This window comes from Phyllobates terribilis, unplaced genomic scaffold (assembly GCF_046119375.1).
Source record: "Phyllobates terribilis strain yellow unplaced genomic scaffold, ASM4611937v1 Scaffold_98__1_contigs__length_5973952, whole genome shotgun sequence".
Taxonomy (NCBI): Eukaryota; Metazoa; Chordata; class Amphibia; order Anura; family Dendrobatidae; genus Phyllobates; species Phyllobates terribilis.
In genome coordinates this window covers 1,880,747-1,893,713 of record NW_027362858.1, presented here as the reverse complement: position 1 = coordinate 1,893,713, position 12,967 = coordinate 1,880,747, and the positions used below count along the sequence as shown (strand labels likewise).

At 40.9% G+C, this 12,967-nt stretch overlaps 1 protein-coding gene across 1 annotated transcript in view; it reads right to left on the bottom strand.

Annotated features, from left to right (window-relative positions):
- Positions 1-5,068: 5,068 nt before the first annotated feature.
- Positions 5,069-12,967, bottom strand: part of LOC141198576 (uncharacterized) — an 89,169-nt gene continuing 81,270 nt past the window's right edge. The window contains exon 10 of the mRNA XM_073663001.1: positions 5,069-7,983. Within this exon, the coding sequence (XP_073519102.1) occupies positions 6,455-7,983 (1,529 nt within the window). The 3' untranslated portion in view covers positions 5,069-6,454. The remainder of the gene's footprint in view (positions 7,984-12,967) is intronic.

Sequence of the window (12,967 nt, the reverse complement as noted above, 5' to 3'; positions counted from 1 at the left end):
TTTCCATGTGTTAGTTGTGTCTTCTGAGCAGTTTGTCAGCTTTTGGACACCTTTGAAGGTGTTTTCTATGTGTTTCTATGTGTTTTTGTTTGCCTGCCATTGGTTTTAACGGTGTTCGAAGGTGTTCAACGAACAGTTCGGCGAACACACGGGTGTTCGACGAACCGAACCGAACCCAAACACTACGGGGGTGGCTCAACACTACTAAGTATAAACCATTGGGATATCATTCCCCTTTCATAATGAACCAATTTTGCAGCTCTATACTGATCAATCAAACTCTTTGGTGGCATACAGCACTGTTAAACCACATTCTTACTCCAATAAATCAATTGAGCACCAGTTCGCACCCCATTTAGGAATGCACTCATATAATTTCTTTTCTTTTTTTTACACTAATGGTATGAAATACATTTTTCAGTTTTTTTTTTTATAAATATACAATATTATGTTTTAATGCAATTAATATCAAATATTTTTCTGTCTTTTAACACTTCAACCGACCTTGTTTTAATGGACTTACATATAAAATTGACATATCATGTGCTTCTATTTGGAGTTTTTTTCAAAAAGACCGCATATAAAACTGATGAAGTTATACATGGTACCTATTAGGTCAGGGTTCCCCAACTCCAGTCCTCAAGGCCCACCAACAGGTCATGTTTTCAGGATTTCCTTAGTATTGCACAGGTGATGCAATTATCACCTGTGTAATACTAAGGAAATCCTGAAAACATGACCTGTTGGTGGGCCTTGAGGACTGGAGTTGGGGAACCCTGTATTAGGTTATGTCCTGAGGAAGATATTGTGTATGACTTTGAAACGTGTTGATTTTTAATCTGTACGAATAATTTCACCTGCGTCCCGAAATCTTGATCAGCAGCCCAGATTATACACATTTTGCCTGGAGCCACAATTGTTTCATGTGAGACTGTCCAAAGCCCATATTTATATGCAAATTTGTGAAATGTGTGCTGATTATGGATTGCATCAGCCCCCAGCGGTGTACTAGTTTGCATCATATGGAGGATAATTACGCAGTCTAATTAAACAATTGAACAATGAGAGAACAGTCACGACTATCTCCCCCCAATCTTGTGAGACAATGCCCTGAAATTGGATCTGAGGGTTATAAATAGGAGCTTACTCCTGTCACTGGTTTGATTCCACAGGACTTCATCTTGGGGACCATGGTTCCAGCTGGTGGATTACAAAACTGGCCAATACTGAGCCCATGAGTTTATTTAGATAACCCAGGTTGGGACAATTCAGTCACCTAGCCACATACCTCACTGTGCTTGGTCAGTTTCCTAAGCTTGCAATTGCCTCCTCTCTGTGGGTCTCTGCCAAAAGAAGGGTGCTGCTGGTTGTAGTAGTTGGCACTAGAAGCCCTGAAGTCATAGAGGTTCGAATCCACAGCAAGCCAGTCGAAGGAGGAGACTGTCACTTGCACTATTTTGTGCACTATTACTATGTAATATATGTTGTTAAATGTTGGTGACCCAATAAAGTCTTATCGAAGTGTGATACCCTCACCCTGTGTTGTCTGAGTAGTGTTCTGCCCCATGGGGACGGAGTACAGGCATTCAGAGGGATGAGCTCCAGCCCGTGTAATCTCTCTAAATAAATCCAGACCATCAGATGAGAACACCCAATGACTCTCGTGACTCTAATGCACTAGTGTAGAATAGCAAAGTAATAAATATTTTGTTAGTGTTTCGCTGCACTGTATTTTGTTTACATATAGCATCTACAGCACAAATATTTACAGTGCACATATATATATATACACACACACACACACAACACTGCTGCATAGACAGTGCACTCACACTAAGCTTTGCGACAGCACATTTAGATACACATGGCTCGGCTACATATGCACATTTACATACACACTGCTCTGCTACATAAGCACATTTACATACACACAGCTCTGCTACATACACACATTTTCATACAAAATCTCTGCTACATATGTATATTCACATATACACATAACTCTGCTATATACAGTAGCATGTAAAAGTTTGGGCACCCCTGTTCAAAATTACTGCTATTGAGAACAGTTAATCAAGTTGAAGATGAAATGATCTCTAAAAAAGCTAAAATTAAAGATGACACATTTCCTTTGTATTTTAGGCAAAAAATATATATGTTGTCATTTTTTACATTTTAAAAATTACAAAAGCAAAAATGCTTCGCTGCTAAATTTTGGGCACCCTGCATGGTCAGTACCTAGATACACCCCTTTTTCAAGTAGTACAGTATCATTTTCAGAGTGCTAGGAAGCTGTTAAGAAGAATCCATGGCTGCTGTTTTTTTTGGCACAAGGTTAGAGGAGGCTGGGTTTTAATAAAGCTGGGAAATTTGCATCACCTGGCCTTTACAAATAATGATGGTGAACAAGACATAACTCTAACAGGCTAATTAAGGTCTGAAACCTTGGTCAAAGTTATCTAAGCACACAAATCTCAAATGATGCTTAAACTTTTGCATCGCCCCATTTTCCTTTTTGTAATTTTTACAATTTAAAAAATGACATTTTTTTCTTTTGTCTAAAATACAAAGGAAATGTGTCATCTTTAACTTCAGACCTTTCAAAGATCATTTAATCTTCAACTTGCTTAACTGTTCTCAATAACAGTAATTTTGACCAAACTTTTACATGCCTCGGTATGCACATTTACATATATACAGCTCTACTAAATATGCACATTTTCATACGCATGCACTGTATATACAGTACAGGCCAAAAGTTTGGACACACCTTTTCATTTAAAGATTTTTCTGTATTTTCATAACTATGAAAATCGTACATTCACAGTGAAGGCATCAAAACTATGAATTAACACATGTGGAATTATATACTTAACAAAAAAGTGTGAAACAACTGAAAATATGTCTTATATTCTAGGTTCTTCAAAGTAGCCACCTTTTGCTTTGATGACTGCTTTGCACACTCTTGGCATTCTCTTGATGAGCTTCAAGAGGTAGTCACCGGAAATGGTCTTCCAATAATCTTGAAGGAGTTCCCAGAGATCCTTAGCATTTGTTGGCCCTTTTGCCTTCACTCTGCGGTCCAGCTCACCCCAAACCATCTCGATTGGGTTCAGGTCTGGTGACTGTGGAGGCCAGGTCATTTGGCGTAGCACCCCATCACTCTCCATCTTGGTCAAAGAGCCCTTACACAGCCTGGAGGTGTGTTTGGGGTCATTGTCCTGTTGAAAAATAAATGATGGTCTAACTAAACCAAACCGGATGGAATAGCATGCCGCTGCAAGATGCTGTGGTAGCCATGCTGGTTCGGTATGCCTTCAATTTTGAATAAATCCCCAACAGTGTTACCAGCAAAGCACCCCCACACCATCATACCTCCTCCTCCATGCTTCACGGTGGGAACCAGGCATGTAGAGTCCATCCATTCACCTTTTCTGCGTTCTGGAACCAAAGATCTCAAATTTGGACTCATCAGACCAAAGCACAGATTTCCACTGGTCTAATGTCCATTCCTTGTGTTCTTTAGCCCAAACAAGTCTCTTCTGTTTGTTGCCTGTCCTTAGCAGTGGTTTCCTAGCAGCTATTTTACCATGAAGGCCTGCTGCACAAAGTCTCCTCTTAACAGTTGTTGAAGAGATATGTCTGCTGCTAGAACTCAGTGTGGCATTGACCTGGTCTCTAATCTGAGCTGCTGTTAACCTTCGATTTCTGAGGCTGGTGACTCGGATAAACTTAGGCTATGTGCCCACGATGCAGAAATGAAGCAGAAAATTTCTGCAGCATTTCTGCATCTCCCTGGCAGAAAAAATGCATGCAGATTGTGCATGCGTTTTTCCTGCAGAATACATGCGGATTCACATGCGTTTCCGCATGCAAATTGACAAGCGCTTTCCAGACGATAGCATCACTTGTAAAGTGCTTGACAACTAGGTCACACTGTATAAATCCATGCAAACAGCATGGATTTATACAGTGTGAACCGTAAAAATTAAAACAAATAAGCTATACTCACCCCCGATGCCGGCGTGGCTGCAGCGCTCGTTCCTGTCTGGTTCCTGGCTGCCGGCATATCGCGAGACAGAGCGGTGAAGGGCCTGCGGTCACATGACTGTGATGTCACCGAAGGTCCTTCAGCGATGCCGGCATTCAGAGAGAAGCCTTCGGAAAGGTGAGTATAAACTTTGTTATTTTATTCTTTTTTTACAGGTACAATGGTACCCAGGTCTGGATGAGAGTCTTCTCTCCTTCAGAACTGGGTACTATCCGCATATAGAGATGCATAGAAGAAGCTTGTACAAATGTACAGTCGCGGTTTCTATGCATCTCAATGCAAGTTAATGGCGGGAGTTCCGCTGCGCTTCCGCAAAATTAAATGACATGCTGCGGATTTTTGTACGCAGCATAAACGATGCGGAAAAATCCACAGCATGTGCATAGAACATGCGGAATCCCCTTGGGGACCATGGGGTGCGGATTACCTAGCGTTTCACAAGCGTTTATGCTGCGGAAATTCCGCAGCATAAACGCTTGAAAAATGCTACGTGGGCACCCAGCCTATCAGAAGCACAGGTGACTCTTGGTATTCCTTTTCTGGGACGGTCCTCACGTGAGCCAGTTTCTTTGTAGCGCTTGATGGTTTTTGAAACTGCACTTGGGGACACTTTCAAAGCTTGCCCAATTTTTTGCACTGACTGACCTTTATTTCTTAAAGTAATGATGGCCACTCGTTTTTCTTTACTTAGCTGCTTTTTTCTTGCCATAATACAAATTCTAACAGTCTATTCAGTAGGATTATCAGCTGTGTATCCACCAGACTTCTGCACAACACAACTGATGGTCCCAACCTCATTTATAAGGCAAGAAATCCCACTTATTAAACCTGATAGGGGACACCTGTGAAGTGAAAACCAATTCCGGTGACTACCCCTTGAAGCTCATCAAGAGAATGCCAAGAGTGTGCAAAGCAGTCATCAAAGCAAAAGGTGGCTACTTTGAAGAACCTAGAATATAAGACATATTTTCAGTTGTTTCACACTTTTTTTGTTAACTATATAATTCCACATGTGTTAATTCACAGTTTTGATGCCTTCAGTATGAATGTACAATTTTCATAGTCATGAAAACACAGAAAAATCTTTAAATGAGAAGGTGTGTCCAAACAATTGGTCTGTACTGTACATGAACCCATTTTGTAGTTTCTTCAAGGTCATGTGATTCATTACATGATCTGGAAGGTCCGTGAGCTAGTCGGGTAGAAGGTTCTTCAGCTGCTCACTTCGGACATTCAGCCTCTGTGCAAGTCCTTGTACCTTCCTCTCCTGCTCTGCACCAATCAGTTAGAAAAGTGTGGGGCTGGCGGAGAGAGAGCAGTTCTTTCAGTGATCAGGAAGGACACGGTCTCATTATTCTCCTCTGTCACAGGAATCTGCCTGCAGTCTAAAAGATGCGTTCACTTATTAGTAAGATTATTTTCTTGCTTAAAGTGTCTTATAGTTTAAAAAATACAGTTTTAAAGTAATATATCTTTCTCATTTAATTATACACCTGTCTGTTATCTGTTTTTGAACAGTTTGTCAATCACATATATAGTTTCTCTCCCCTTCTTTGTTTTTGATGGTCAACAAAAAACAAATTTTCCAGAAAATAATTTTTCACACACTAGGTATGATAATGACTAGTCTCTATGTGTGATTTTTGATGTTTAAAGGGGTTGTCCACTACTTTGACAACCCCTTCTCATTCCTCATGTTTGATCCTGTTAAAATAAAAACAAAATTAGACAAACTTCCCAATCCAGCAGTGTCAGCATTTGCGTTCCCAAGGCTCATGTGAGGTTGTTGTGAACCTTGCGCCCAATCAGTGCTGGTGTTATTGTCCCCACCTTCGAACAAATCGAACATTAAGAGGAAGTCAGAGAGCATCTGCAGCCCTGGCTTGCTGTTGCTGTTCAACATGTCCGAAGGCAGCGACAGTGAAGCAGATTGAAAGCAGGGCTCGTGAGATGTAACAACCTCACATGAGCCCCGGGAATGGGAGTATCAACACCACTAGAACAGCGCCGACACGGAAGGTGATTATGAGTGTTTTTATTTTAACGAGGTCAAACATGAGGAATGATAAGGGGTTGTCCTAGTAGTGGACAACTCCTTTAATATACAATTTTAAGTTGAAACAATTCCAACATTTTGAACATGAAAAGAGCTTCTCCCCTGTGTGACTTCTCTGATGTTTATTAAGGGTTGATTTCCATGAAAAACATTTCCCACATTAAGAACATGATGAAGGCATTCTGAAAAGGAAAAAGCTTCTCCTCTGTGTGAATTTTTTGGTGACTAAAAAGAGATGATTTCTTCACAAAACATTTTCCACATTCTAAACAGGAAAAAGGCTTCTCCCCTGTTTGAGTTCTCTGGTGCATAACAAAATCTGATTCATGGATAAAACATTTCCCACATTAAGAACATGAAAAAGGCTTCTCCCTTGTGTGAATTCTCTTATGCTTAACAAGGTTTGATTTCTGGATAAAACATTTCCCACATTCTGAACAGGAAAAAGGCTTCTCCCCTGTGTGAATTCGCTGGTGCTTAACAAAATATGATTTATCGTTAAAACATTTCCCACATTCTGAACAGAAAAAAGGCTTCTCCCCTGTGTGGGTTCTCTGGTGAGTTACAAAATTTGATTTATCGTTAAAACCTTTACCACATTCTGAACAGGAAAAAGGCTTCTCCCCTGTGTGAGTTCTCTGGTGCTTAACAAAATATGATTTATGGCTAAAACATTTTCCACATTCTGAACATGAAAAAGGCTTCTCCCTTGTGTGAATTCTCTTATGCTTAACAAGATTTGATTTCTGGTTAAAACATTTCCCACATTCTGAACAGGAAAAAGGCTTCTCCCCTGTGTGAGTTCGCTGGTGCTTAACAAAATATGATCTATTGTTAAAACATTTCCCACATTCTGAACATGAATAAGGCTTCTCACCTGTGTGAGTTATCTGGTGTATCACAAGATTACTTTTCCGATTAAAACATTTCCCACATTCTGCACAGGAAAAAGGCTTTTCCCCTGTGTGGGTTCTCTGGTGCTTAACAAAATCTGATTTATAGCTAAAACATTTCCCACATTCTGAACAGGAAAAAGGCTTCTCCCCTGTGTGAGTTCTCAGGTGCTTAACAAAATTTGATTTGTGGTTAAAACATTTCCCACATTCGAAACAGGAAAAAGGTTTCTGCCCTGTGTGAGTTCCCTGGTGCTTAACAAAATTTGATTTGTGGTTAAAACACTTCCCACATTCAGAACACGAATAAGGCTTTTCTCCTGTGTGAGTTATCTGGTGTATTACAAGATTACTTTTCCGGTTGAAACATTTCCCACATTCTGCACAGAAAAAAGGCTTCTCTCCTGTGTGAATTTTTTGGTGACTATAAAGAGATGATTTCTTCACAAAACATTTTCCACATTCTGAACAGGAAAAAGGCTTTTCCGTTGTGTGAGTTCTCTGGTGGAAAACAAAATCTGATTCATGGCTAAAACATTGCCCACATTCTGAACATGAAAAAGGCTTCTCTCTTGCGTGAATTCTCTCATGCCTAACAAGATTTGATTTCTGGCTAAAACATTTCTCACACTTGGAGCAAGAAAATCCATTTTCCGTTTTATGAATTTTTTGATATTTAAGAAACCACTTTTCAAGAGGAAAACTATTCTCATATTCTGAACGTGAAAATTGCATCTTTGCTTTAGGAGCAATTTGTTTTTTAATGCTTATTTTGTGACTTAGATTTTCCTTAGTAGTTGGTAATGAATCAGAAGTCAGGATCCATTTCAAAAGATCAGATGATGACAGCTCTTTGCTGTGAAGGGATGATGGTATATCTGGAGTAATGGCATTCACTTCAATTGTATCCTGTGGGATCTCAAGAACATCTGATTTAAAAATTGGAGATACCAGCTGTCCCTCTGATCTCCTGGTACAGTCATCTGTCAAGAATAAAACAAAATTATTTTTGAACAAAAAATATCCTTGAATTTTATATTTTTGAACATTTCTACTTAAACTCTCCATAAAAATAGCAAGTTATGTAAAAATATGGAATTATTCACCAAGACAATGACAGTTCATAGTCTAATAAGAAACTGTGAAGACCCGCGGTCTTCCATGGGCATAATACTACTCAGACAACACAGGGTAAAATAGTGTGGCAATACTTTATTGAACCAGACAATAAACACATAGGGCAGTCCCAGCAAATACCCAAGTTAGTGCAAAATTACACAGTTTCACCCTTACTCTGGCCCGCCTGGGATAGAACAGCTGTGACTTTGGGACTTCAAGGGCCAACTACCTCAACCAGTGGCCCCACTTTTGGCAGCCCCCCACAGACAGGAGGTAGCGTCAAGCTTTGGAAGCTGACTGTCCATCAAGGTACAAGGCCAGGAGACCCGAGGGTCCCAGCCTGGTCTCCGAGAGTTTCATGGGGTCAGATGACCAGTGGGTCCCAATCTGGCTTCTCCGAATGTCTCCATGGGTTTCAGGTGACCGGAGGGTCCCACCTGGCAACCCCAAACAACATGTCCATGGGGCCAGGCAATCTCATCGTCCCAACCTGGTCTCCCCAAATGTATCCATGGGTTCTCTGATGGTGAATGGAGCAGATCCATATCCTTCCAGTCAGGGCCATGTACTCTTAGGCCGGAATCATGTAGAATCCAAATCTGTGCCTCTCTGGATGGAACCATGCTACCAAGCTGATGTCCTGAAATCTTTCTGATCTTTGATTCTCTCTTTCAATTCTGACTGCTACAGAGGCATATGTCCCTTAAATAGTTACAATTGTCCTTTAAAGTACACATCCACAGGTCAAGGATAAGGGATGATATTATTACTCAGGGCTCAGGTCTAATTGTTTGTGCATTTAATCAATTTACATAGTTGGTATAGCAGGGGGACTCTTGTAAATAATTAGCTGGCTTTAGTACAATATCTAATTAGCATATTAACAAACATTATTGTTTCCAGACCAAGAGAAGTCAACGTTCAGGTTTATACACATAATAGTATGTCCTTCTTGACCAGCCAAAGAAAAACACATACATTCACAAGTCAACACAAACACAATAGTGTACAGTTGTGCTCAAAAGTTTACATACCCGGCAGAATTTTTCCTTTCTTGGCCTTGTTTCAAAGAATATGAATGAAGCCATTTATTGTCAAACTACAGTGTTTTCTTTTTTTAAATCTTAATGACAACCAAAACATCTAAATGACCCTGATCAAAAGTTAACATACCCCAGTTCTTAATACCATGTATTGCGCCCTCTAACATCAATGACAGCTTGAAGTCTTTTGTAGCAGTTGTGGATGAGGTTCTTTATTTTCTCAGATGGTAAAGATGCCCATTCTTCTTGGCAAAAAGCCTCCAGTTCCTGTAAATTCCTGGGCTGTCTAACATGAACTGCGCGCTTGAGATCTCCCCAGAGCTCTCCAGAACCTTCACTTTGTTCTGCTCTAGCCAATGACAGGTCAACTTGGCCTTGTGTTTTGGATCATTTTCATGTTGGAACGTCCAACTACATCCCATGCGCAGAGTCCGGGCTGATCAGTGCAAATTTGCCTCCAGTATTTGCTGATAACGTGCTGCATTTATCTTTCCTTCAATTTTTACCAAGTTTCCTGTGCCTTTGTAGCTCACTCATCCCCAAAATATCAGCGATCCACCTCCGTGCTTTACATTAGGAATGGTCTTCCTTTCGTCATAGGCCTTGTTGACCTCTCTCCAAATGTAATGTTTATGGTTGTGGCCAAAAAGTTAAATTTTGTTCTCATCACTCCAAATTACCTTGTTCCAGAAGTTTTTAGGCTTGTGTGATAAAGTCACTGGTAGTGTGTCTGAAGGGAGGTATCTGTCGCTGAGACTCTTAAGATCAGTCATGTGAAAACATGCAAGTTCTCCTGCACAATCGGTGCAGAGAGGGTTAAGAGAACCACATTTACAAGGGAATGTTTTAAGTGGATAACAAAAGTGGTGGGAGGGACGTTATCCACCCTACCTCCCAATCAAGGGAGAATCTGGGCTTTAAATAGCTAGCCCTGACACTCAGGTGGGTTCAGTACCCGGGTAAACTCTGCTACAGAAAGGAGCTCACACGTACTGTGCTGAACCAGTGTGTGACTAATTGTGTGTGGCCAGACCTTGGCCCAGGATATGGACTTTGCTGCAAGTTTTGTAGTTTGTTTTGTCTCTTTAGCCGAATGGGCTGTGTTTTTCTTTATGGACTCGAGGTTAGTTTATAACTGCTAAATAAACTAACCCGAAAATTTAAAGAGACAGTATCCTGAGTTTTACCTCCGCATACAGCCGAGCTTGTTGCTAGACCACACTTGTCTCTGTGCTGTTTGGCATATTGTAGGCAAGATACTTTGTTGCATTTGCGCAGTAATGGCTTTCTTCTGGCGACTCGACCATGCAGCCCATTTTTCTTCAAGTGCCTCCTTATTGTGCATCTTGAAACAGCCACACCGCTAGTTTTCAGAGACTCCTGAATTTCAGCTGATGTTATTAGTTGGTTTTTCTTTGCATCCCGAACAATTTTTCTGGCAGTTGTGGCCGAAATTTTCACTGGCCTCCCTGACCATGGTTTGGTTTTTACAGAGCCCCTGATTTTCCATTTGTTAATCATAGCTTGAAAGCTGCTGACTGGCATTATTCCTTGGATATCTTTTTGTATCCCTTTCCTGTGTTATACAGTTCAACTACATTTTCCCGTAGATCCGTTGACAATTCTTTTGCTTTCCCCATGACTCACAATCCACAAACGTCTGTGGCTGGATGAAGGATGCAAGAGTCTGTCTGGATTCCAGAAACTCACTCAGCTTTTATGCACACCCACTGATTACAAGCAAACAGGTCACAGGTGATGATGTTACCTTTAGTAGCCATTCAAACCCATTTGTGTCAAATTCTGTGCATGTTATCAGGCCAAAATCATCAGGGTATGTGAACTTTTGATCAGGGTCATCTGGATGTTTTTGGTTGTCATTAAGATTTAAAAAAAGAAAACACAGTAGTTTGACAATAAATAGCTTTACCAAGTCAATAACCATGAGTGGAGAAAAAGTTTTTTTGTTATCATTCATATTCTCTGAACAAGGCCAAGAGTGCAAGAATTCTGCCGGGGTATGTAAATGTTTGAGCACAACTGTATGTGTCTTTGCTTAACAAATCTACATGTCTGGCTGATTAAGATTTGAAGCTGTTTCAATCACAGAAACCTCATAGGATGAACCAGTGGAGCGTGGTATTCAACTGTTTGTTCATTCTGCCCCTCAAATAAGGAATAAAAAGCCACCAAACAATGTTATGTTGGCAAAAATGATACCAATAAAAACTTCTACTCATCTCACAAAAAACAAGTCCCCACTCTGGTTCATCATCTATTAGTGGAACAACAGAGGTTTCCACATTTGCAGCTCAAAGGATCTTGAAATGCAACATGGCTTCCATAAACCAATCCACCAATATCCACTCACAAAGTCAAATCCCCCTTCGCTTCTGAGCCTTGCAGTGTACCCAAATTACATTTAGCATCCATGTATTTGGCATTACTATAGTGAGAAGATCCCACTTAACTTAGTCTCCTGGAGCACAATCTGGGCACTATGTGTTGGGGAATAAAATGGCATATTTGTAATTTTCACTCTGCAACATCCACTGCATGATAATTTCTTGAAAGTGGCTGTGGAGTCAAAATAGTCACTACTCCTGTAGATTAATTCAATGAGAGTTATAATGTCCAAAATAGAATCACTTTATGGGGATTTCTACTGCTCTGTTTTTCTGCCATTTTATTATATTAGGGCTTCTGCAAATGGTGGGTCCCATCTCCTCTGGGATCTGCTCCTGCGACGTCTGCTTCTCTCACCAGGAGCCGCCTTATTCATTCTGCAGGCGGCACAGGTTATGGAAGAGACATAGGAACCAGAAGCTCTGGGTGGCACAGGTTCTGTCCAGCCACTAAGATTAGGGTTGCTGGGACCAGTTGCACCATCCAGTCTTGCAGTATGGGTGTGTGTGCTGTCCAGCTGGAGTAACCTGCTGCCTGCTTCAGCCAATCAGAAAGCACCACACCCTACTAAAGCTCGGAGCATATTGCTGGAAGCCGCCAGATACAGCCTTGTTCTCCTCGGGTTCAGTCCTCTGTGCTCAGCTCTCGGCTTGTGTATTTGTTTCCTGTTGTGACCCCGGCCCGTTTACTGACTACTGTTGTGTCTTCTGATTTTTCTCTGCCCTCATGGTTCTGACCCGGCTACTTGACTATTATTCTTCCCATCTCACACCACAGAACAGCAGGTAACACCGTGGTCCAAGTCTAGGGGTCTCTATGTAAGTCCAGATCCATGTAGAGGGATTAAAGGGTGATGAGCAAATCAATAAGTGGGATCTGGAAAACGGAGTAGAGAGTGGCAAATCTGTTTGTGGCAGCCATCTTTTGAGCTGCCAGGTGACCATGAACAGTGCCCTCAATACATAGTGTCTGCAAACTATTCCAGCAAGATCTGCATTCAAATAGCTAAATGTCGCTCCTTCTCTTCTTAACCCTGAAATGTGCCCAGACAGTAGTGTACAACCATATACAGGGTATTGTTGGATTCAAGAGAAGTTGGAAAATAATCTGTAAGGTCCATTTGTTTCCTATTATCCTTTGTGAAGAATTCCAAAGTTATCACCACATAAAGTGACACACGTCAGATTTAAAAAATGGGGCCTGATTAGGAAAACAAAACTGGCTGCAGGAAGGGGTTAAATCAGAGTATTTTGGGCACTAACTACTGTATTAAAAAACTGTGAGTATAGACAATAACACATCTACTGAAATGATCAAACTCAACAGTCCTCATCAGTAAAAATGAGTAACTAGTGGTGAAACCTCTCTGGGGTAATTGGAGTATGGGGCTTTCTATCAG